At 45.2% G+C, this 27136-nt stretch overlaps 1 protein-coding gene across 17 annotated transcripts in view; it reads right to left on the minus strand.

Annotated features, from left to right (window-relative positions):
- Positions 1-27136, minus strand: part of EPHA5 (EPH receptor A5) — a 200058-nt gene that overhangs the window by 67459 nt on the left and 105463 nt on the right. For 14 of the 17 annotated variants that reach the window (XM_080589538.1, XM_080589550.1, XM_080589553.1 and 11 more), the window contains one exon: positions 21333-21668. The exons of the other annotated variants lie outside the window; for them this stretch is intronic. In XM_080589538.1, coding sequence (XP_080445664.1) covers positions 21333-21668 — 336 coding nt within the window. The remainder of the gene's footprint in view (positions 1-21332; positions 21669-27136) is intronic. 17 annotated transcript variants of the gene reach the window in all.

Below are 27136 nucleotides of genomic sequence, written 5' to 3' on the forward strand. Positions count from 1 at the left end.
TCCTGAAGAAAAAGGACTGAAGGAGAACATGAGTCTCCAAGTAAGTAAAAGGCTGCTGTCTCTGGAGCAAGACAGGCATAGAATTAAATTTAGGAAAAGCTTTCTAAGGAGAAAAATAATGAAGAACTGACAAAACAACAAAATACTGCGAACTTGTGGCATCTGTCTTTGGAGGTTTGTAAGCAGGTTAGATGAGCACGTTCTGAGATCCTTCCAGACACACAGCTTTACAAAGGCAGTTGGGCATCATAAGGTGAGTGACAAAAACAAAATGGATTTTGAAAGGCAGAAATTTGGGAGACATGCATTTTGTGCCATTTACCAGCCTGCAAGTTTGTGCCAGGAGATGTAAGGAGAAAATCTGAACTGTTGAAAGTGGCTGGCCATACAAAAGGATGGCACTGTGATAAAAGCATCAGACCAGAGGAGATAATACTCTGCTTTCTGGCTCTGCCAGAGAGTCGTAGCATGACCATGGGCAAGTCACTTCATCTTCCGCTGCTGTTATCTGTGCAATGAAGATAATGATAATTCCTTTATCTAGTTTGACTTGAGGGGCAGGAACTAGCTATTCAGATGCTGCCAGCACAATCTTCGCTTTGGCCTGCAGGCACTGCTGTAAGGCAAATAAAGAAAAGAAGGAATACCTGCAAGCATTACTCCTGGCAGCCAGCTTCTTCTATTTAAATCACAAGCAACTTGGCGACACCATGCTGAGCTCAAGTGTGGAACAAAAACCCTACACGAGTGACAAAAAGTAAAATTACAGAGAAATTTGCGTTAAAGGCTTAATTTTCATAATTTAATAACTCTCTCCAACTTGTGTCTCCAAGTAGAAGCACGAGCTGTACGTTTAAAGATGAGCACTGGGCAAATTGCTTTGCTGAGGCGAAGCTGCAGAGACCATGACCAGGCGACACAAAGCCCAGGCTGAACATCGGTGTTTTGAATGGGATAGGGGCTGCTGTGTATGGAAGCAAGGCTCCTGGCTCTCCCACTCTGAAGGGCAATAGCTTCCTACACGTAACAAATACAGGCTCTCTTCCGACAAAACATGGCAGGCTTTTTTGGTCCGGTTGGTTTCTGAAGGTGTTAAAAAGCATTTAGAGACAAACTCAAGAATAATCCAGAAACAGCTTTAAGTCAAAACACTGCTAATGTGAAAACTCAATTTACTGACCGTACAGGGACTCTGCTCTGATTTTTCACCCCTACTGCTGACAGGTTACATCCTAACCACCCTCCTACTCAGTTGTGTCACCACTGATTCCTCAGTTCAGGGCAACGCCGAAGAAACAGTAAAACAGTCCAAGCACCAACCTGTGGGATTCCCATGATGAAGGCAAATGGTCCCAACAGATTTTAAATGTTTTGAATTGTAGCTGTGTATAAGATGCATAAATAGACATGTCTTTAGCAGCCCTCCAGCATCAGCAGAACTGTGGTCAACAAGCAGGTTTCTGCCTGCAACACACTGCTTAATGCCATTTGTATTAGTTGGTGCCTTGATCTGGTGTCCTCCTGCTGTAGTGTTTTTCACCGCTTTGTGGATGTGACTGATCAAATATCAGGCAAGGTATCTGCACATGGGATAGCACAGCAAGAATTTTATGCCTGTTTTGGCTTGCATTTCAGATAGCTCTGCTTTCTAAAGCGTAAGGGGAAAAATAAGCCATAAATCCACATTTCAGATCCATTCACTTCCTGGCTGCGAAATGCAAGGATTGGCTTCGTTATTGCTAGATATGGCTAGAAAGAGGCTTACAGGAACCAAGCAACTTACTGCTTCAGAGTAATCATTTGTGAAGCTGCACTCCCAAATATATCTTGAGGCTTTGATGACCTCTTCTCATCCAGCATTCCCACAAACTCATTAAGGAAAGATGGAGATGAGACAAGTCTCCCTGCATCCAGATTCCTCTGCTTGCTCATGACCACTGTAATAGGGTTGTAGATCTGTTTTTGGCAAGATTACACTGCTTATACTTATTACTCACCTCCTCTCAGCTTTGTAATTGCTAGAAAAGGCAATTTCAACATGATCAGCCACTGGGGGTTCCTCCCTCAGATCAGCTTCTTGGCTCTTTCTCTGACTTGGACCAGAGGATGCCTTGGATAGCCCTAAGCAAGTGCCCACTCCTTCCAACTCTCATCTTCATCCCTATTCATTGTGTGGGCTAGAGCATCAAAAAGCACAAATATCAGCTGCTCAGAGGCATTCGCCTGCCTCCTTCACAGGTCTGTGATGATGTCAGCTCCCGCTAGCTCATGGAAAAAAGTATTTCAGAGCACCACTGAGGGCTACCACCCAGGTACAGGTAGACGTTCATTAAGATTTTCCTTCAGACAAGGTCTTTAGGACTGTCACACAAGATCAGGGCTGTCATCTCAAGATCAAACCTGTACAACAGTTTGTCTACATAGGGTCAGGGCTTGGAGATACTTAGAAGAGCCAGAAACAGAGCTGTACAGGTTTGGTTGCTATTCTATTCCAGGACATCGCCTATCAGGATGACTTTCTTCTCCTTAAATGTGCCCTGTATAAACGTGAGGGAACAGTAAATGGCATTAAAAATGTGAATGATGAATGCTATGCATCGGGCAGGATGATTAAATAACGAAGTGTAGTTACGGGGGTATATTCACTTTTCTGCTTTCTGACACAATAATTGATCATCCTTAATCTATGGCATAAACAAAACAGAGATTAACTTCTCTCACAATTCAGCTTCTATTCTCCTTTGTTTATTCCCTCTTTTATACAAGGGGAAAGCCCATTAACTAGCTCTAACTGTTCTTAATTCAGCAGTATTGAAAACTGCATCCTAACAATGCGTGTAATTGATCCTGTTTTTACAGGCCTGCCTTCCAAACATTAGGAAGGGTGAAGAATTTGGGTTACCAAAATCACTGCAATGAATGCCAGAATAACAAAGACTTGGCCTTGTATTGGGATTCAGTTACAGTGAAGTACTCAAATGTTGTTAAAGTGCCCCCCAAAATGAGAAGTACCCTAAGAGAGCTAAACACGGTTAAGCAGGCTTAACAAAAGTAGCAATATTTAAAACAGTTTAATTAAAACTCTGTACAAATATGCTGAACTCAACCAGAACATGTCTGACATCCATTTTTCTTGAATTAGTAAGCTTATAGGCAGCAGGTGAACCAAGATAATCAGTTTTAAATAACATCCCTAGATTTTAAACTGGAAGAGATAATTTAGCCCTCCCACAAAACAACACTGAGTTTTCATCTTCCTTTAAACCAGTAACAATTCATCCCTGGGAGCAGCTTACCCAACCTCACCACACTGTGACTTGCCGGGGTATTGCCCATCTTGCCCTACATTATTAATTAGAAATGCACATTTATTCCTAATAGCAGTGTCTGCTTGGGCAAAGGAAGGGCACAATATGGAAAAATGGGATAACCTTTGTTAAAAAAAAGGACATGTTAAGAGATAACTGTTCTAGAAATCAGTACTGAAGACAAAAAATGTAAAGATTCTTTTCAGTTCAACACTTATTTCCTAGGAACCTGAAAAACAAACTAAAAAATGACACACATGCACAGTTCCATGAGTCATCATCCAAAAATCAAGAATAGCCTCAACTAAGGATGTAAGTTTCAAGGTTTTTTTTTTCAAGTTTAATGTCCCTTGAAGACTGTCAGTGAATTTCCAAGCAATTTGGCAACATTTATAAGTCCATGAAACTGAAAACAGTCTGATCTTAAAAAGCCTGTAGATACTGAACTATTGCATCTGATCAGCATGAGCTATCCACATGCATTTTTATACTATATAACTCTGCTGTACAGAGGACTCAGCTCCATGGACTATCCTCGCATGGGCCTTTTTCTACCAGTGATGAATGTATCAGAGAAAAGTAGAAATACATTTTTCTCAGTGTTATCATCCATTCAAAATGTTACTTGGCCAGGAAAAAATATCCCATCCAGTCGTACAGCTGCCAAGCAACTGCTCGCAAAGACGTATATTACTTCATACAGTACGCGATCACTTTATGTATTGTACTCCAACCAAAATTACTCAAGCTGTTAATGCCTTTCAAACCTCTTATGGATTGTTCTGATAAGAACTTCATATTACTTACCTCTTTCTCCTGCTAAATGAAAGGCATTCTGACCGTGTAGGCACACCTTACCTTGTACGTCAAGGAAGATATCGCTATCACCCTTTGCGTGGTTTCCAGTGGCCACTTAGTGTTGCATCTGCTGCAGAAATATGAACTTTAAGTTCCTACCTGCATCATCTGGGTGCAGCTTTCCTTCTAAAGCAGCTGGAGCTAGCTGCCATCCTATTGTTTATTCTGAGTATTGCCTTTAAAGCCTGGATGTGACATTTAAAAGGGCCATTAAGTGCCCACGTCCTCTCTCGACCATGAATCTTGTCTAACAGCAGTATATTATTATCTCAGTGATCTAATTCTTAAGATTATCTCTTTACTGACAAGAGTCAGGATGGTCACTATGATAAGCTCTGGGAACCCAAAAATATCTCAGTCACTGACCCAATAATCAACCTCTCCACTTCATATGTCAAATCATATACTAAGACTACATACTGAATGACTTGGAAAAAGAATTCTCAGAAAATAGTTGCAAAACTTTGCAAGACATTACATTGTTAAAAGAATATAAAAATCATTATACTTTCATGCACCACAGTAGCTTGCTTTCTCAACACACTGGAGGGGGGGGGAAAAAAAACTATATATGTTGAGAGCCAAAATTTCAAGGACGGCCCCAAACAGAAATGCAAGCTGCAGTTGTGTACACATTTAGAGGAACAAGCAGAAAGATTCAAATGTACCCAAGACGTCAAGCTGTACCTTGCATTCCTCTGCATAAAAGACTTTTACTCATCAACGTAGAATTATAGAAATACAGGGTTGGAAAGGACCTACAAGATCATTTAGTCCAACTGTCCTCCTATCATCAATACTACCCACTAAGCTACTAAATCACATCTCGACTAAATCTCATATCGATTATACCTCGAACATCTTCAGAAGTAGCTTCTATGCAACTAAGACAAGAATTTGATCCACTAAGGAATGGGGAAACGTAATATAATATAGCCCCCCAGGTGCTGTACTAGCCAAAGCACTGAATGAAACATTCCCCCAAAGGCCACCCAAACCTACGGTCAGCTGCAAAAAATCATCCTTCTGTTTTGGAAGAGATCACACGGATGGTCTTATACCATGGGGCAGCCTTCATCGGGAAGGACTTGGCTGTATGCTGACATTCAATCAGCAACGCTGTATTCGTGTGTTGAGAACTAAAAAGTAGGCAGGAACCATGGAGGGAAGGAGGAGAGGACACAACCGAATGATGTCAAGTTCACAGCCTAACCCCAACTCCAGTGAAACGCGGTGCCACCAGATCCTGTTGACTTCTGATCTTTTCCCAGCCCTGCTGCTGAACTGCTGCACGACCTTGGGCAAATTGCTTTGCTTTCTCTCTCCCTACCTGTAAAGCATGCGGGAAGGACATTCACATTCCTTGCAGAGCACGGTGAGGTTCACGATGAGCATATTCTACTAAAGCACATCCAACCTCATCTTTGGCAGCAGCTGTAGGCCTGTGGCCGAAACAGACCATCCTGAGACCCTCCTTGTCCATTCCTTCCCAAACACATTTAATTAAAAAGCCCACGGTGCTGCTAAGCTGCTAATGATGATCTTTTATTGAAAAGCCTCCTTTCCTGGCAAGTTGCTTCTGTCTTCTTCCTAGCTGTGATTTCCACTCTTATTTCTGTAACAAGCTGAGTCTACCTATACTTTGGTGGGCTGACCAGAAAACATGCTTAATCCCTAACAACAATTTTCTCGCTTAATGTGGCAGAGTCCTGTGCTTGTCACGTGTGGCTGGAATTATATCGTGGGTATGCCTCTTCCAGGTTGCTCCCGGGAGCCCAGGTTTCTCTCCACTGATGCTGGCACACACAAACACCCTGCTCAACAGCCAGAGCTCACGCTGAAATGAATGCTGCTCTCTCCTGTCCCTCACCAATTCTTCCCTTTTGTTTGCATGCACAAAACAAGCAGCAGTGAATGCTGCAGCCAGCAATAAGGAAACCTCTTGAAAAGGATAAATACCAGGGTCCGCAATGTTGTTGTACCTGGGCTATGGGAAACATCTGCTGCCTTTCTGAGCTCTCTCCTACCACTCGACTGTACAACTGCACGGTGACGGGAACATCTCTCTGACAGGCTCTTAAGTATCCTAAACTAGATTAATCTACGTGCAGCATGCAGCAAAGCTATAGATGCCTCCTAACGGTTTGCAGTGCCAGCTCCCATGATAAATATACACATCCTACATGCAATTATGCCTGTTTCTTAATAGCATTAGGATGGCTCCAAGATACTAATTACCAAATAAGAACTTTGCAATTACAGTCCATCATACCTTATTCCTGACATAGCTGCTTTTAAATAAACAAGGATTATGGTTTTGACAGGAACAAAGAAAAGGAAGTTTCTCTGATCTGCTTAACTTTGAGTGTGATCGTGGAATTAAAGAAGTGAAGAGCAACAATTCCTACCCACCCGGAAGCACTGCCAGGGATTCACCGCAGCTATTTCATCACTCCTAAGAACTGTTGTTGGTCCTTCTATTAATCTGAGGGAGGACTGATGTTATCTAAGTAAAAGCAATCTCACTAGCTAATTCCTGCTGCTCTCCAGCTAGAATTTCAGCGTGTCATGAACTGCTTGCAGTCTTACTTTAATTAGCAATACTGCACTATCCAAGGTATTCCCTGTACCTAGCACTGACATCATGAGATAAAATGAACCTCGTACCTACAATGGGTGTTGACAACATACTGGCAAACACCTTGCATCTACGAGTAAAAAGTACAGAAAAGCTTATTTCCAAGGCATGCGACAGGGATATCCTAAGACGGGATGTGTCAAAGCCGCTCAAACTTGGAGGTATTACTTTCCAACAAACTAAACAGCAAAGCCCCTTGCTGACTAAAGTGGGAAGAGAACAAAGCCAGCGCTGAGCAATTTTAGAGATCTCCTTTCAGCGTTACTTCCTGACGTTAAAATAACCAGACATCGTGGTCACCTGGGTAAGAAGCCAACTGGGGGAGATTATAACACTGGTAATCTGAAAGTGTGGGAATTTGTAGCACTAAACACAACGTGAAAGGATGCAGTAATGATAGCAATATTTTTACACTGTTCATGCGAGTACAGAGACAAATGTTGCGATCTGTCTCTGTCTGCCTTTTCTGGAGTGCTGTTTTATGACACAGTTAATGATTTGGCAAAAAGTAATAGCCTTGTAGTGCAGCTATTGCAAATGATCTTTCTCTTGCATCTTTGAAGATGAATAACGGAAGCCTGTGTTTGACCCTTTTATGAGCATTTTGCTTGTGGTGGGAGGAGGAAGGGAGGAGGAATAAACACCTAAAAATAGAAGTGTGCAAGTGATGCTATGATGTACAGCTACCTTGTTTACCATTATCCTTAGCCACAGATTTATCACCTTGCTCTTAACACAAGCTGTACATCTTTTCTTTTCTTTTTTTTTCCTTCCCTTCTAATTGCAACTCAGTCTGTGAAATGTAATTAAAGCACTCATAAATACTGCCAGCGAGTGCACCTTTTTCTTCCAAGTAACTACCAACATCTTCAAGAAGACCTCATCAGCCCCTCGCAGAATATAGACTAATATATCTTCTCACACACCATTCAGGATCGGGAAGTCAATCTTCCCACCTTCCACATAATTAAAGTCACCCACATTACGCTTTTCCTTTGCCACTCCCCCCCCTTCTCCAACACATGTATCACCCTGTCATCGGCTCCTTCCTTTCATCTGATTTATTCACTTTCTAATCACTGAACAAAATTCAGCCCTTTCAAAAAGAGCTGATGTGGTCCTAGGCAGAGCTCGCAGGAGGCTTCCTTTCTCTTGCCTCCTCCCATCCCATATTAAAAGAAGGTGCTTTTAACTCTCCTTTAAGGGGATTATTTCCTGCAATCTAGAGAGTTTATTCATGCCTTCAAGTGAAAAAATACCCTCTTCCATTCAAGGTAAATGACTGAGACGCTAACAATGAAATTCAATGGTACTTCAAAGACTCCTTTGGGCCCTAAAGGTTGTGTGGGGCTGCCAGGGGACTGAATGAAGCCCGGTTAACCAAACAGGTGGTTTCATTTGCTCTGTGAAAAATAGCTGCTGCTTCTCCTGGAGAGGAAAACACTCCCGACTCGGCCAAATGGCAGCTATAAAAACGTCTGACTTGAGGCACCTCTGAGGTTTTCAAGCACTCACCTGGCAAAGGGAGAAGGCAGCTGCTGCACGTGCCGTAGCACTCCTCCAGAAGACGTAGCACTAAAATCTTCCCTTCCGTGGAAAAGGGCAGAGGTGACAACCATGGGACTGACCTTCCAGGGTCGATGGCTTAGGAGTGACATGGTGCACCCCATCCCTGTGAGTACAGCACTACTTTCATGAGGCAGAGCAGCTAGAGCAGATGTAGGCAGAAGACCTGACAGCCCCATAGTTCAGATATGCGGATGTTCTCCTGTTAAACCAGTGTAAACCCCTCGAGCACATGCCTGGGGCTCAGCCATGGGGTCTGGGGAGCCCAGACCACAGCATCCCAGCCAAGGACACGACATCTCCCTGTGCAGAGATGTCCCCAGCTGGAGGCCACCCTTGGCAGAGACCATCTCGAGAGCCGGGTTCAAAAGTTAAGAGGCAGCAAAAACAGGAGGAGCTGCTGAAACCTTCCCTAAGCTCTCAAGAGGATAAACAAAGTGTCAGCGTCTTTAGCACTTCATTACTGCTATCACTTGATTTTGTTAAGTGCTTTTTTTGGACCCTCATCAGTGAACAGTTGCCAAGACACTCTACATACTATTACTGCCAAAGGCCAAATAAAACCGAATGTATTTACTGAAGAAGTAGCAATTGCTCTCCCCTTGGATAGAAAGTCAAATGGATCAGGATTTTAGTTACGTTTAATCGCCAGGGCACTGGAATTTGCAACCACTTGCAATGAATACAGTCATATTATTAATGGTTCCGTGTTTAGCAGACAAAGCACAGTTCACCACCCAAATGTCTTGCAGTCAATACCTTGCACTCAGTTAGGAAGGGCAGCTGGACTTGGATCAAAGACTGTCTTTCCTGGCTGATGGTCTAAAATAAGGAAGAAGGGAAATGTAACTAGTGCAATAGAGATGGGAGCAAACCCACCCCATACCACACTTCCCCCTGTGCTCTTCAGCACCATTAGCTCACCAAAAGCTTCACACAAAAATACTGTTGCATATTCTTTTGCAGATACAGACAGAAGCCTCAACGAAGTTTGAAGCCTTGGTGTTGCACAGAGGTAACAGAAATTAAAGTGCTGTCACAAAGGAACCAAACGTGATAGTCTTGGGGAGAAGAGACTTGGCAGAGGCAGCACAGCTGCCTGTGGCTGGCTGAAAATAAGCCCCCTTCACTTAACTCCCACGGTGCCAGCTCCTTGCTGCAATTTTAACGGTACGAGGTTCTCATTTCTCATGCTGCAGTGCTACTGAAACCACAGTGATATGGAAAACAAATCAGAAAACAGACAAATGAACAAAAACCTCCCAACCAACTCAAAAAACAAAACAAAATAAAACAATACCTGGCCCATTTTCAAATAAGCTACAAGTCAAGTGTACCTTGCATCTCTTAACTGCTCTTGAAGTCAGTCTGGCAAACTGGCTAGGAAGCATCTTCAGTGCAGCTTAGGGCTCCAGCTGTGTCCCAGTCTGGCTGTGCCACACCTCTGTGTCTCTGCTTCTCCATCAGCAAAACCAATGCCTGAAAACCCTCCCTGATGGAAGGCAATGCACAAGTTGTAGCCAATTTGCTGCCACGAGACACCCCTTCTCACACAGAACGAGTACATGGCATGGACAGACACGCCAAAAAGATACATCTGAATCTGCCATTCCGCAAACTCTGTCACCAGGCCAGACCTACTGTGTTAAACCTCCCCTGGCCCCTGGTAGAAATGGCACACGCTGTGTGGATCAGGTCTGGATACAAGAAAGCTGAGCCAACTTGAATTTATTTACTGCATTCATTTGCATAATGACCGCGTATTTCCCTTCCATATTTTGTCCTAAAAGAACCGGACACTGCACGAGCAGAACTAAAAGTAGCAGCCGTCCGTGGCTCACTACTCTCAGAGGACACAATCAGTGTGAGGCCCCTATGGATGAAGAGTCGTTATTTGAGTACAAGAAATACTTATTGACTAATATTTTACTACTTTATGGGGACTTTTTGTTGTGTAGAGATGTTCTGCAGAGGTTGTGAATAGCACTGCAAGGCTATCTGACTGACAGAAGCTCCCCCTGAAGCCTCAGCCATCGCGTAGCAGAGAGTTTGGGGCATCACCTCCGCGGGAAGCACGGGGCATTTCGTCCTTCACGCACACCCAGCTTTGCTGGTTGCTGTGTGCAGTTTTGGGAAAGGTGGAGCTGGGTCTGTGCCCTCATGTGCATCCTGCCCAGCCATCCTCCTGCTCCTCTAAACCTCCTTGCAGGGACTGAGCCGCACCTGGTACAAAGAGATACGCCATAAATTAAATAACCTGGTAATTTCTGCAGCTATGCTCTTCCAGTTTTCTGAACTGGGTGAGAGCACCTCGTTGTGGAAACTGCCCTTGCATAGCCAAACATTTAGAGACTCACACCATAAGTCTCTGGCAAGGTCAGCGAGTGATTTCATGCTCAGTGCTAGCCTCGCCGGAACGAGGCAGAGCCATGGAGCTGCACATTTTAATGATTCAAGGCAGGAACCCGCTGCAAGGAAGGCAGAGCCCCGGAGGTGACAGGATAACAGTGCGGTACAGGCCTGTCCTCTGTAATAAGCCACACTAATGCAGAACTGTGTGAAAGACAACTCGGGGAGTAGTGCAATTAGTAATCTAGTCAGCTGAGCACCGGTTTCTCTCCAGGGCTCGAGGCAGACTGCAGAGGAGATGGGAAGAAGCTATGAACACCCTCAGATGCATGCTGCAAGGGTGCTGCAAACCCTGGCAAACTGAAAGACAGAGCACAAACCCAATTTTATTGCTTTTATCTGATTCATTAGGGACACAAACCAAAGTAGCACATCCTGCTTCAGCTACCAAAACTAGTTTAAGAGCAGACGTAACTCCAATGATTATTTTTTTCAAGAGTACCGTCACAAGGACTTAGGTGACTGCATGTCAAACAAAGCCAGCGACAACAAAAAAAAGCACAAACCCCAAAGTTTTGTGCAGTGAGGTGCAAAAACACAGTGGATGCTTGCTATGCATACTCCCTGGAAGGCAGTGAGAGGGTGCAAGTGCCCTCCATAGGCATTTCCCAACTAATTCTGCAACGCTGCTTTCGAGGTATCTGTGGTTCTCCCTGCCAAATGCCCTGCAGTGCAGAGCACTGTGCAGGAATTATAACACAGCCTGCTTTGTGCATACTCCTGTGGCTTGCATCTGAGCTGCTGGGGTTCAGGTGCGTTGGGAAAAGAGGCTGCAGTGGGATTTCCATGGCAAGAGCACAGAGCCCCTCGCCCACCCAGCACCCTGGCTTGTTGCACTGCAGCACGTTGCCCAGAGAAGCTGCAGATGTCCCATCCCTGGAGGTGCTCAAGGCCAGGCTGGCTGGGGCTTTGAGCAACCTGGTCTGGGGGGAGGTGTCCCTGCCTGTGGAAGGGTGGTGGAACTAGATGATCTTCAAGGTCCCTTCTAACCCAAACCCTTCTATGATTCTGTGATTCTATAAAAACTCTCGGCTGGTGTCTGCTTGCTGCAAGCCTGGGCCAGTGCCACTGGAAGCAGTGGGTGTCCTGCAACAATTTGGACAGGGTCTTTTGATCAGACCTGCTATTTGTAAAATTATCAACCCGGAAGAAGCAGGCAAATAAATAAATAATGCTGCTTTCCTTCTGGTGATTTCTATTGTACTGATCTAGCCAGAAATCCTATTAGTTACTTGCTTTGATCAGGATTATTCCTCCAGGATCGGGTGATGCAGAAAGCATTCTACCACGCGAGCAAATGAGTACATCTGAAGTGCACTTTAATTAAAGCCTTCAAACTCTGGGCTTTCTGTAGCATTTGCATGTATCCGAACTTTGGCCCAGCTGCTGTGAGAGAAATATGGTTTATTGCCCAGCTGTCTGTCACCTTGGCATCGCTCTCAGCTCTCCAGGTGGAGTTCTGCAGCCCCCGAGGGAGGAGCAGCAGGTTGGGATAAAGCACTAGCCAGCCCAGAGTCTGCTATTACATTAGCCCTTTGTAAGGAATTTAAGGCCCTTAAGTATCATTTCAGGTGTCTTTCCAAAAACCAGCAAGGGGTTATTCGCTATTGAAGTTTACTGTACTAACAACCACAGCAGAAGATCTGCAAAAACCTTTCCAGCCTTGCTGAATTACGCTTCTCAAATAACAAGCAACCCAGGGTAGAAAAGCATTTTGACCTGTCCGCTACTGTAAAATACTAAGCAGGAGCCTGTAATTCACACACATTGCAAGCTGGAGCTCAGTTTGGATACAGTAAGACCCTTCCTGAGACGCATAAGCCACCCTGCTCCAGGGATGCAGACATCGGGTGAATCAGCAAGAAGAGGAAACAACCAAAGGGAAAAATCCTTGTTAAATGACAAATAAATAGAAGCTGCCATGCAGACCCCCCATAAACCACAGGAGGGTGACCTCTGTCGTCTGCACGGTGTCTGAATACACACTTCTGTGTGTCTGTGTGCACACAAACACATCCACGCTGCTCGGTTCTTTCTTACAGCTTCCCATTCATCCCAATTCCTACCAGCGTGATAGTTTCATGGGAAAGTAGAAGTGCACTGCGAAGTCGCCGTACCCTGAGCAGCATTTCTGTGCTGCAGCTCACAGTGCACAATTACTGAAACACAAGCGTTTCCAGCGACTCTGGCTCCTGCACTATCATATTTAACTTTTGAGGGAGATTACTGTAAAGAGCTTACTTGGTACGTTAAAGAAGCTGCAGCCAGAGAGCAAGTGGGACATTTATACATTTATTAATGCCTACTAGTCCCCTGCTATTTATCTGGCAGCACTGAAAATATTTTTACAGTCTTCTCTTTTTTTTTTTTTTTTTTTGGCTATTTTTGAGTTCTTGTATCTTAAGAGCACTTTCAGAAGCATTGACTATGCAGACTGTTAAAAACATAAAATTACTTTCAGTGCTAAAATCAGAGAAATAACACATCACACAAAGGAATTATCGGCTTGCAGATGGAGACTAAAGAGCTGAATGGCATTTTATTAGCAGTAAAATTCCAAAGCTGCATTCAAAAAAATCTATACATTGATGTCATCTGGGCAGCGAAACCATTTTAGATGCTTTAACTTTTGCTCTCTGCCAAGTACTGCGCTCGGCACAACACAAAGAACTCCTTGGCCCCAAAGACTGCATTTTAAGGTGATTAGAATTAGATTAATATAAGATTACTTGGCAATTCTTTAGAAGTGTGCCAGCAAAATGGGAAATAAAATTTTAAAACAGCATTATCACTCTTGCAATATAACATCAAGGGTGCTCTGCAAATACACGACTTTCCTACAGCTCTGACCTTGGGAAGTTCTCACCACACGCCTAGCGTTTAGCATGGGAACAGAGCATCTGATTTCAGCACGGCCTGCTCCGTGCTCTTTCCAAAATCCCAATATTCGCTCTTTATACACGTCTAAAACTCCAGACTTGGGCTGCCCTTCCTCTGCTACAGGTGTGAGGCTCCATTGCTGGTGGCTATGGGATATAATGGGGGAAAGGCTGCGTGGCACCAGCTGGGTGCAGCCCACAGGTGAAATTTCCTCCAGTGTAACCAGGCATTCGCTTTTCATGGCTCATGTGTCTGTCTCACAAGTGACACGCTGTGAAGGAAACTAATGGCTTTACTATAAAGAAGCAAGACAAATGAAGCCTGCACCACACCACACACCACGCGACGGATGTCATCAGTTGGGAAACTGGGGGAGTGAGAGCTCCAGTGCCTTTCTCTCGCCCTCTTTTAGGGGGAGGCTGGGTGGGGATGGCTATTACTTATTATTTTTATTTTCAGCTGTAAATGAGACATTTTAATTTAATGTCAAAACTGAAATGTCTGTCTGCAGATGCAGGAAAACGTTTATTTCATCTGGTAATGTCCTCATATATCAGCAGGTTTGTCTCACGTTTTAAGAATAAAGATGACCTATGAAATGACTGAACTTGAGGATTGTTATTATTTTTTTTAATTTCAAACAATTCTTTCAATGTTCAAGTATTTATTTCTGATATTCTACGTGCAACAAAAATGCTTATACCAAACTATGAGAAAGTGGCAACTACCAACTGGGGAGTTATAAATAAAACTATAAAATATTCAACTGATCCATAATTCATTCGGTAACAGACACCCAGCCATCTGGGCTGGGGTGAACTTGCAACTCTGGAATAGGTTGGTGTCTGAAGAAGACTTTGCATTCAGAATGAATGCAGCCACCACACAAAAAAAATCAAATAAAAAACCCTTTGTGCATCGCTGGCTTTCAGGTTTTACTTTTCTCTGTTTTCTAACTATTTACAATTGCTTTAACTACACGCAACTATGCTGCAAAAATAAAGTGAAAGCCATGAAGGAGAGCGTGGCCTAATGCTGTGACAGAGATACCACTGACTTCCCTCTGGTCACCCATACGTACACACTCCTGCTGGTGTCACCAGTACAGACCTCGTTAGATTCTTTAGGCTTATACCTACCTAAAATACATGCTGGTAGTTAACTTCAGGAAACGGACGAAGATCCACAAATGAAATTATTCTCCCTTTCTGCCTGAACACACACTGCAAACTCAATACATGGTACGCCAGCAAAGCTCCCCAGTGGGCTCGGGCTTCAGCTGGAGTCAAAAAGCCTGACAGCAGAAAAGTTCAAAGCGGACTTCTCAAAAACTTTCAGCTTTTGATGCCATCTCTTCTGCAATCAGGGGGAAAAACCCCAGCAACTTCAAGAGATGAAGCAAGGCCTGGGCTGGGAACCATTCAAAACCCCTCCACAGACTACGCTACTATATAAAAGGATGAAAGATCCTCCCTCTCCTAGGGAAGAAACCTGAAAACCTCCTTTCCAACACAGGAGCCCTCATAATGAGGCAGAAGTCTCCAAAGCAGCACCAATTACACTTATTAAAGTATCCTTGTATCAGCCCATACTGGTAAGACTACGCTTTGCTTTCCAGAGTACCTCGTTCAGGTTAAATGGTGAGTTCCTGATACCTGCGGTAATGCGCTGGAAACTAGCGCGGTATCTCTAAATGACGGCACTTTCCAAACAGATATGCAATTGCAAGTCTTAAACCCTCTATTTATGCCACTAATAGCTCCTCTCTGACCAACATGAATCTAAAGCATGGCTTAAACTATCAGACGTACTGAATTCATATAGAATTGGCTGCAGCTGCTAAATTTTTCTAGGAGTTCATAAAATGCTTAGACAAATTTGTGGAAGAAAAATCCATTAAGGGCTGTAAAGTACCAAGGGGTGCTCCTGAGAGGTTGGAGAGCACACTAAGGGAACATCAGCACGCGTTTGCCTTGTGCTCTTGCCCTTTCTATGGTACCCACTCCTGACCACTGCCAGGAAGACGATGCAGCTCAGGGGATCAAGCACTATTACCACTGCCATTTACAGGCAAGCCCTGCTCACCACCTTGGCTTTGGAAAAGGAGTTTTACAAAAATAAGGATCTGTTTAAGCTTTCACAGGTCCTAGGCTAGCAGTTCTGGTCAAATAGTTGTGAATGTAAGAATATAAGCAAGCTGCCCCCCTCCCCAGGACAAACCAAACAAGCCTGCAAGATGTGAAATTTGTAAGAATCAGACCCTGACCCTTACAGGTCTTGAACTGGACCTTTCCCAAAGGCGATTCTCAGAAACGATGATTCCCAGCACAGCGAATGCTGTCATCTTCTCACCTTGCTTCCTGGTGTTCTCTTAGAAGTTTGCAGTCCCTGAGTTTCAAGAGCACATGGCTGTTAACGTAAGATTACAAGAAGATTTACATCGCAGGCTTCCCTTTCCAAACTACACTCGGCTGCTTTTCAAAGGCTGGTACATCCTGAGTGCTAAGGAACACCCCTTCTCCTTTGATCCCTGCAACTTCAGTGTCAAAGCCTGCACAGTCAGAGTGAGGGTCATGGCCCTCAGCACACCTCCCTGCTCCTGACAGCTCTCTAGCTGCTCCAAGAGCTTAGTGTTGTTTTTTTTTTGGTCAAGGAAGAACCTGGCCCTGCTTCCCAGGAAGCAGTGTGGGTTGCCATGTCCTGTCCTCCAACATCTTTGCTCAAATATCAGTGCTGCACCACAGGACACATCTTGTACCTCTGTTTTGGCCTCAGGCATGCAGGCTCCTCGAGGCGTTAGACACACTAATTCCTCCTCTGTTAGTGAGCACATCCAGATCTTTCTTGCCCTCTTCCCCAAAAGGCTTGAAAATATCATACAGGTCACGGAGCTGGATTGAACACTGGTTTCTAGCTTTTCAAACAGAAAACAGGCAAGGGGCTTACCTGAAAACACACAGAGGAGGGCTTTAAGGAAATAAGGAATTAAGGAAATAAGCAGGGGAACTGCCCCACTCCTAGACCCCTAGGCCAGTTCCATGCCTGCACCCATTCCCAGCACAGAAGATGCTGGAGGCTAAAGGCAAAGAAAACTCCTCGGCTGTTCAGGCTGGCTACAATTAAATACTCTGGTGGGCTTTAAGCCTAGAAAGGCTTTTAACACTGTGTCTTCCCACCCTGCACGTGTGTGCTCCTCTGGTGATACAACGGGCACGCAGGCAGCCACAGATCACAACCACTTGCTCCCTACAGGCCCACTACAAGACACCCAGCCCTGAGCAAGACTTCATGGCAGATGCCTTCTGTACACGGGGCAGGTAAGATGGAACACCTCGTGGGAGATGCACATCTTTGTCTGGAGTGACAGTGTTACTTAATCACCCAGCTTGGTGAAATCCCTAAGAAAAAATGCCATGAGGTTGCCTCATGAAAAGCCAACTTCAGTATTAGTGGCACGGGCAGACTACTCTCTAGAAATGGTATAGAAAGAGGCGTTATGTGGCAGTTTCAGAAAGACAAAAACTTGAAAAAAAGGATGGCTGACTTAATCTCCTTGCCATCTGTGTTGAGAGGTCCCTTGGGTGTTTATTTTACAGCTGTCCCACCAGGGACAACCATGCTGTGGCCAACCTGTGTGCCTACACAAGGTCTCTTGGCCCTCAAATCCCAGAACTACCCCTACTGTGACAAAGGTAGCTGCACTATCAGCAACAGCTTGTCTAGCCATGCTCTGACAGGGGCAGAGGACGTACACCTGGGGAGGAAGCTGCACCAGATATTTGGGAGTAGTTGGAAAAGGTGAAGAAAGAGATGAAAGGAGTAAGCTGCCTGCAGCAGCTCTAAAATGTCATAGAACCAAAGAATCATCACAAAATGGTTTGGGTTGGAAGGGACCTCAAAGGTCACCTCGTCCCAACCCCTGCCATAGGCAAGGACGCCACCCACTAGATCAGGTTGCTCAGGGCCTCACCCAACCTGGCCTCGAACACCTCCAGGGATGGGGCATCCACAGCCTCTCTGGGTAACCTGTTCCAGTGCCCCACCACCCTCTGAGCGAAGAATTTCCTCCTAACATCTAATCTAAATCTCCCCTCTTTAAGTTAAAAACCATTCCCCCTTGTCCTATCATTATCTGCCCGAGTAAAAAGTTGCTCTCCATCTTTTTTATAAGCTCTCTTTAAGCACTGAAAGGCTGCAGTGAGGTCTCCCCAGAGCCTTCTCTTCTTCAGGCCGAACATCCCCAGCTCTCTCAGTCTTTCTTCATAGGACTAGTCATGATGGAGACTTCTACTTTCCACCTCTCCTGGCTGGCAGCATTGTTCAACCTTTCTTGATACATGAAAGTACCCAGCAGAAAACATCTGCAAAATCCCACAGAAACAACAGAAATTTAGCGGGAGAGCAGAATGTGACAGGGAACCAGTCCTGAGCCTAAGGGCACGGCATCCAACATGGACTGGTCCCATCCTGAGTACCATCACCTCCCTCGGGACTGACAGAGCAGAAGTGTGCTGGGGTCCCCAGCTGAGATTAGCCGATCCACCGCATCTTGTGTGCAACCACTACTGTTTTCTTGCTGTATTTCCAAACTTGATTTCAAAAGTTCAGAGGAAAATAGTCTGAAATTAGTCTGAAAATGCCAGGCTGATCGCCAGTGCAAGTTCTTTTTTATTATTTTAAATTGGGGAGAGAAGGAAGGGGAACAAATTAGTTTGGAAAGAAACACATTTTTGTCAGGAAGCAATCCCTTCAAGAACCCAAACCAGACACAGTTTCTGCTGCCAAAAGCTCCCATGTGTAGAAGACGTGGTGCAGCCAACATCCTGCTGCTTGCGCGTTCTCCACAGTCCTGAAATTAGCATGGTCTTTTCGGGGCTGACAAAGCCAAAACAACAAAATAAACCCCGGCATTTCTCTGCAGCGCTGGGTTAGTGAATACCAGCCAGCGGGACTCAAACAGCCAGACCCATCCCATGGCATGCAATTTTTTTCATTTTCCACAGCAAGCAGTTCTTGTAGCAGACTTTCTCCTATTGCCACAGTTGGCCTTGAATCACTACCAGGCTTTTAGTGACTCTACCTAATTACACCAGCCTTCACGGAAACATAATCATACTAGCTGAAAACCTGTGTGAGACAAAGGACAAGGCCCCAGAGCAGCGTGTCTTAGTGCTGATCTCATGGGGAGATGAGTGGGCTGAGCCCCCCCGAGGCCCCACGCCTTCTGCCTGCTCTCATTTGAGAGGACAGCTGAAGGTGAGGCTCCTTCAGAGAGATCCAGCATTGCTGGGTAAGGCCAGCCATGAACCACTCTGCTGCACACTTCTATTACTAGCCCCAAAGGGCATTTTTCAGAGGAACCTAAAGAAAACAGATATCCAAGTCTCCCTGCCTGGCAGCTAGCATAATTTGCAGAGTCTCTGTCTATAGCTGCTTTATTTCTGGCATGGACAAACTGATCACCATCCCTGGGAGTGCCCAGAGAGCAGAGGGCAAGCTGTGTTACTGGGAAGCATGTCTGATGCACGGGTTGTACAGCGAGCAAACAGGCCTGGTTCTCCTTTTGTAGGAACTTGGGGGGCGGAGGGGACAAGCCACAGAGACAACAAAATACACCACTCCTTGCTTTGGACAGAGCCTTGCACCACCCCTCTGGATGATGATCAGATTTTGCAAACACCTCCTATTGAATCAAACACGAGAGCATACACAGATGCCATTTCAGTACTACACGGTGCATTAAACACTCCTGGCTTGATCCACCACAACTCCCCCTGACTGCATCACACTTCTACCAACTGAACTTACCCACTAGCCTTACCAGGAGTTGCATTTGTCACACGAAACCCACAGGTCTGCTGCCATTTCCTACCACAGACCTTTCAACACACAGCCATAGGTAATAATTGTGCAAAGGAGACATTCTTGGCTTGAGGCACAGGAAGCCAGCTCCGCAGATAAATCCGGCTGCAACTATTGGGAATTTGGCACATAACTCACGGAACAGGACCATTTCCTCACAGACTGGAGTGATCAGCGATGTATCATCTTCTCTCATGCAGCTACATTTATGGAGGTTTATGTGGATTTAACTGCATATCAGGGAAAATGTAGTGCCAGCAATGAAATGCCAATGCAAACCTACTAACAGGAAAATCTCCTTCTTCCAGCAGTGGAGTTACTGGCAGCAGCCTTTGCAGTGCAACAACAGTAAACAGCATTAGGACCACAACACCCACTGATCTGTATTAAACAGGTGCCTTCAACAGGTGTCGTACTGCCATCCACTGATTCTCCTCCTGAAGATTTCCTGCCACATCCATCAGCAGCGAGCAGCAACCCCAGCACGCCTTTATTTCTTCACCTTGAGATATATCTGAGCAATTTGTTTAACACTTCAACAACCCAGTCTAATTACCAGGACAGGTATCTGATGAAGTGCAATGCAATCACACTCTCACTGCTGGCTGCCAAGCCTGTGCACATACACCTGGGTAGCAAGAACCAAACAGAGCCCTGCTCCATCTAGCATTTTTCTGCTTTGCAGCGATGATCTGCCAGTCTCCATCTGGCTGTTACTCTGCACATCACACCAGATTTCCTGGCTAAGTCTGGTCTGGAAGGAGAAGGCAAGTACTGGCTCCAGTGATCTGGCAGCACAGACCTTGTGGTCCCAAATGCCACTGGTTTCTATTCCTGGAAGGGCTCCACAGCAGACAAGTACCACTGGAGGCCCTAAATTAAATGTCAGGAAGCAAGCCAGGTAGGCAAAGGGAGAGAACCCGAAACACAGAGCATATGAGGGACAAGGAGAGAAAGGAAACATAGGTGGGGCGTGGTTTCTGGATCTTAGAGAGGCTGTGTGATGTGCCCGGTGCGTTGATGTGCACAGAAGGAGTAGTAACCATGTTCTTTTTCTCCCATCACACTTCCAAGTGACAGAGGATAGTGGCAGCTCCTCGCCTGCCTCTGTCCAAGGCACAGGGCTTTGCAGTGCCCCAGCTGCCTGACCCCAAGGCAACAACTCTTTTCTCCCTCTGGGCTTCCAAATGGATGGCAGGCAGATCCGAGCCCTGGACAAAGGAACGAGCACGTACACGTGATCTGTCTGTCCAAACCCAACGACACGGTATGCGATGACATCTCAGCCCTACCTTGTTAGAGAAGCAGTGATGCTGTACCGTATGTCACCAGCCTGAGTCCAGCACCACAGTGAAGAAGAGGAACTGAATTTCCTGAAGTCACTCAAACCAATTTTCTCAGGGGAACTGCAAAGTTAGGACATTTTAAACCCCTGGCATTTGGAATCCAAATTAACTCCTAGGGATTGCCCTTTCCCAATAGGAGAGGTAATTGTATTCCTTCTGGTTTAGTGGGTAGATACACTGAAATGCAAAGAAGTGGGATCTCCACATAGCTTAATGTAAAAGAAAAAGGAAAAAGCCACAAATGCTAAGTGTGTCCTGCTGGAAGGAAACATGTTGAAGACTGCAGTGATTATATCCTGTGAGACACAACCTCCCCCCTCCACCCAACACATTTATATTTGAAGAGGCCACAGTCCAGCCCTCCACGCTGGGGACTTCCACCCATTTCAACGGGAGGCCCGCACCGGGTCTGACTGGCTTGGGCTCCCCCCCCCAGACATTTCCCCGGGTTGAAGATCCACTTACCTGCCTGGTTTGTGGTTACATTTACAGAAACAAACTGCCGGGCTCCTGGGTTCTGGTCGGACACTCCATTCACTGCCTCAATTTCAAAGGTATAGTTTGTATGAGCAAGCAGATCCACCATCATGACAGAGGTGTTTTTCAGGCCGGTTTGCTGGGGGAGGTACCTGACATGACCGCCACACGCCTCGCACAGACCTGAGTGTGAGTTGCACTTCTTGCATGCAATATAATAAGACACATCTTTCCTTCCACCAGTATCAGCAGGGGGAATCCATTCCAGAAAGACACTAGTCTCGTTAACATTTGAGATGGCACTCCGAGGAGCAGAGGGGGGTCCTGGTTTGTAAAGTGAGAAAAACACATGGTAAAAACAGTATTGTCAGTCATCCTGCTCTCTACTACTCTCTAGGTTGCACAGAGCTGCCATGTTACTCAAGTGCCAAAAAGCACGCGGGGAAAATTTTCAGCAGCAACCAAAAAAACGGGAAGATGGGGATTTGAGCATTCCCACCTTACCTTAAAGGGTCTGTGTTGGGGCACAGTCATCTGCAGGGGAGGATGAGACATAGGGCTGGCTTAAAACCAGCAGGAGCAGCATGTTTCACACCAGGGCATTGCCTCTGGTGCCCTCCTTGTTCTGCTTGCTAAGCGAGCTGCAAATCTTTGCTCTGCCCAAGTCACGTTGGCTTAACCGGGGGCAACATTCCCGCTCCTTGCCCCACTGCTCCTATATCACTAGTTCTGAATCCTTAAAAAAAGACACACACCGATGTATCCCCACGACTTTGGTACTCAATTCCAACACTGAATCCTTCCCTCCATCCACCTGCTTCTCCCTATTAGCTCTTTGGCAACAGCAAAACCTAAGCATGGGCATCCAAATCACACCTAAGCGAGACACTCGATGGAGCCCAAAACAGATGGTGATCTACACGGGCCACTGGAAGCACAGCCGTATCTGGCTACTCCACTGCAGCCTTCTTGGTCCCTGCCAAGCTCCGAGCACCAGCACGGTTAGTTAGCCGCACCATGTTCACGTATTTTGCCAAGCCTCCCCGCTCAGTATGTCAGCACGGCGCTGGCAAAGCTATCTGAGGAGGAACAGCTGCTGCAGAGGTATCAGAGCTCCCGCAGATGCGGCCTGCTTTCCTTCACCCTGCTGGGAGAGGCCATGGCTGGGCAAGAAAAACCACACTACACACTGAGGCCGCGGTTTCCAAAAGTGATTCCCAGTTCAGCAGCTGGCTGTGCTGCCCACCTGGAGATACATACCCTCAAGACCACTTATTTGCTTATTTTTTGACATGCACCTTTCCAAAAGCCAGGCCCTTCCTTGGATGCCTCGAGCCAGAGACACCTGACAGTGTGCCACATCACCAGGTGCTTCTGCAGCTGCTGGCACTCCTCCATGGTGGCCTCCTGCAGGACATCCTCTCTGCACACCTGAACTGCTCGTATCTCACTCGATGGCTTTGTGTTAGAAAAATCTGACCGTTTGGGCAGGGAAAGGGAAATACTGCCCCGAAGATGTTTTAAGAAGCTCTTTGTTTTATTAGACTTGTCTTGGAGATGAAGGGCTGGCTGTAGATACACCCTAAAGATGACGTGGAAGGACAGCAAGGATCTCATGCAGGAGACTCACATGGGGAAATTTATCACAGAAAACTGGGATGGATTTTAGTCACAGCATCACCAGAAGCTATACAGCAAAGACTGGGATTTTTCCAAAGAAAGTAGAGGAGTGAAGGCAACATACTGCCATCCAGTTCGAATGAAGCCGTCAAAACCCATGAGTAGCTTCTTGATATGTGCCCGTCAGCTAGCTTCATCAGCTAGAAACCCCTACAAATTTAACAGCCTGTCTTAGACCGTCATCTTCTAGTTTTGTTGTGATAATTTAACTCCATTTGTTACTTAAAATGGGCAGTGTTGCAAAACTGAAGCTACCTTATAAACCAGGAGCATTTTTCCCTATTTCCCTTTCCTACTCCCCTTTTTAAGTCTATAAAATTGGTAATGGTTATGAAACACTGCGATGATTTCAACTCAAGCTGTTCTGATTCAATGAGAAGCTCACTGCCAGAGGGAAATAAATAATCCTGATATATATATTTTGGTCAGGGAAAAGCAGTCAAAGACAAAAGCTAGGTTAGTTTAGGAAGCAGCAGATCAGCCTTGTCGGAGGCACATTTTGTTCTGTCATCTATGAATGAAAACTTTGCTAATGCGGAAACGAGGCATGTTGTGGAGTTTAGCCCCTGTAGATAGGGCTGGAAGGGGGTCCCTGCATGCCCATTTGCCTCCCAGCGAGGTGGATACAGAGAAGAGGTTCAGGAAATGCTCTGGCTGCCAGCTATCTGCGCACACATGCTGATTTAAAGTTGACAGCCTACTTGCTGCCATCCATAAAACGAAGCACGGGCTCAGGTCTCTGCAGGTTGGAGGACCAGGTGCTCAACTGCATCCGTGCCAGCAACTCCTAACTGAGCCAGGATGTTCTTTGGGACGAGGACTACAATTATCCTCCACATAATGGCTTCACAGCACTATAAATGGGGAACAAGCATTCACCAGGCACAAGACAGTGGAAGGAGCTGACACGTCCTCGGGGCGGAGAGGGCTGTGCCACCAGGCTGAGTGTTTCCACAAGCCCGCCTCTCGCAATCTGCACCGCAGGGGTCCAGCACTCTTCAGCTAATGACACCACAGTACAGCAGAAGGCAGAACTATTTTCTGTCCTGCCATACTCACTCTGTTATAATGGAAACTATGAAATTCATCACGGGAGCTGTGTGGAGTTATATACGTTGCACTCAGGTGTTTTTTTTACTGGTTAAATTGCCCGATTTTTTCTTCCACTGGATGAATGCACTTTTACTGCTACCAGTACTCTAAGAGAAAAATAAAGAACTCAGGCACAAAAAAACACTTATTGGACAACGTGTCTTTAACAGAGGATAAATTATTACTTTTGCAAAGTCACCAGAGGTTTTTACTTGCTTTGTACAGCTGCTCTTCTTGAAGGTTTAAAAACATCAACTTCAGTGGAAATGCTTTGAAGCTAGTGGGACTTCATAACCTATAAAATTAGCATTCTCAAAGGGGCTCTGAGAAAGGTCTTTAGCAGACTTTAGCAGTCTGCAGATATCTAACAAGACCTACTTGAAGAATCCTGAAACTGCATATGGGTAAAACTTTGAAAAATCACAGCTGGGAGAAGAAAATGGTGTTTTAGCTCCCGAAGAGGAGGGGCCCTTTATCTGCTAAGAAGGTCTGTTTTCATTGCCAAAACTCCCTTTGTCAAGGACGAATATATTAGTTCACTGATTTTTTTTTTTAATTTGCTACTTTATGGCCTAAGAAGGCAGATTCAACATTTCTGCAGCACAATCCACTGACCAAAAGCAAATCATTTCTGAAGATAAAGATATTGGTGTTTTTCTTGATGGCCAGCAAACCTGTTGTTGGCTGACATGCACGTGTAAAAAAATAACCTGAGAAAGTTCCCCTGAGATACTAATACATATTTGCACACGCACACACAAACACTAAAGTTAATCATAACCTTTGAGAAGAGAATATTATACCAAACACTACAAAAACATCAGTGAGTCCCACCTTGTCCTATTCCCTCTATGCTCTTTGTGCCATTCCGTTTTACTCATATGTCCCCTGTATGCTCTGAACTGCAACAGGATTCTTCGTCCGAGATGAGAGGGGGGGAAAAGGTGTAACTTTGATGTTTTCATTTTAAATTGATATTTTGCAAGAACTGAAGCTAGGACGACTTAATTAAGAAGAAATCAAGCTCAATTATTTCCTGGGAGATGCATAACAATACTAAGAGAATTCTCAAATGCCTGACAGGACCAAACATTTTTTGTCTGATGGCAATAGTTTATTTGGACTGCATTACAGCACTATTAATTTAGAAACTGCCAAGCATTACTTATAAAACATGCTTAAGGAACTAGGAAAAATTAAATAAAAATATATTTGTCTTTTTCCCCCACTGTGCTCATCTGTGCAGTTGACAGTGGTTTAGCAGTTTTATTTAGCAATGCTGGTGATGGTGGTGAGATCATTGCAGCTTGGGACTGATAAGCATTCTCCTGAAATTAGGAAATTGTGATTTTATAGTTGCACCAACTGCACGGAGACTTTGCAGGTATAGAGCTGAAAACAAACACTGATGTGTTCTCTAAAATTAACTAGATTTCAAGTTGAGGGAACCCTATGAATATTATTAACTTCTGCTGTAATAAATAATGAAAACATTCACAAAACTTTCAGTATTTTCCTACCAGTCATGACTCAAGCCTGTCTTGCTTGTGTTTCAGTTCATGACAAGATGTTCCCTTGCAACTCTTGTTGTGTTGGTTTTAAAATGTTAGTGTTGCTACCTACTATTCACTGTCCCTGCTGAAATGTACTATGCCTGCAGCTGAAATGGGGTAGCACGCAGGCTCTCCTCACCACCTGCAGCAGAAATACAGCTAAATGAGGACAAAATCCCAAAAAAGGATGTTTAAGACAAGTGAGAGTGACTTAGCACTGAAACACATGGAGAGGGCTCAAATGATCCACCTTGCTTTCGGGGTAGCGAGCAGGAACGCCAGCAGAGATGCTTCAGTAACCTAAACTGCTGTACCAGCTTGCTCTGTATGTGACATAGCAGCATGCTCTGAAACAGTGGGTGACAGAAGCAGAGCAGTGCCTGGGTCAGCATTAAACCTTTCATCTGCCTCAGAAGCACTCGGTGTCCTGCCATGCCACATCCTAACACAGCTTCACACACCATGCCTGGACTTTAAACAAGCTTACAGTAAGCTTTCAAAACAAACAAAAATCAAACATTAAAACCCCCAAACAAAAACTTAAAAAAAAATAAAATAAAAACCAAGCAAACAACAACAACAAAAATCAACCTCACTATATTTGTGGCATCATAAATTACAGTCTTTACTTAGAGGATTCAGACTGTGCCAGGAACATGTGGGAGAAGGGCACTCATATTCCTTGGTGTTTTATTATGTGCTTGTCATCAAGCATGGTTGTACCCCTCTGAAAATCCCACCCTATGCTCAGGTCACAGACAAGTAAGCATAAACCTCTTCCTCAGGGGTGGCAGCTTCTCCTCTGTGCTAACTCACCAGCAGGACGGTTCGGCATAACCCCTGGCTTTGGTTCTGCCTAGGCAAAAAAGCGGATTTGGGGTGGTTTTTCAGAGTTCCCCTCCCTTCCCATTTCTCAGTACCCACACTGACTAGACATCTTTCTCATTTATCTATGTGCTTTAAAGTCTTGCCACGAGGCAAAACAGACATCAGGAAGCACTGTTGTCACAGTTTTTCGAGCTGTAGCCCACCCCAGTCACCACTCTGTGAGATACTGGTACATGTACTTAATAAGCTGAGGAGTGCTTGCACGACTCGCCCCCCACCAATACCGCTTTGATCATACAGCACTAGCTACTGCCGCACTGCCTTCTCCTTCCCTGCAGCACACCTTCACCAGCCACGTGCTTCAAGTTCCTCTGGCTGACAAAGAGTAAGCCCTGAGTTCAAGGGCCCCAACTATCCTATGTCTTCTGTGCCAAGAGTCCCTTCCAGAGCAGCAGAGACCTGCTGAGGGCAGGTTCCTCTGCAAAGTGACTCTCCAGCAGGAACAGACTTTTTCTTTCCCTTTTCTGAAGTGCAAACCTGAGTAGCTAGGAAGGACAGCTGTATTCACTGGGAATACACTCAGCAGGACTAGCTGGGGGTCTACAAACTGAAGCCCTGAGTATTTGAAATATAAAGCAA

This window comes from Anser brachyrhynchus, assembly GCF_964034855.1.
Source record: "Anser brachyrhynchus genome assembly, chromosome: 4".
Taxonomy (NCBI): Eukaryota; Metazoa; Chordata; class Aves; order Anseriformes; family Anatidae; genus Anser; species Anser brachyrhynchus.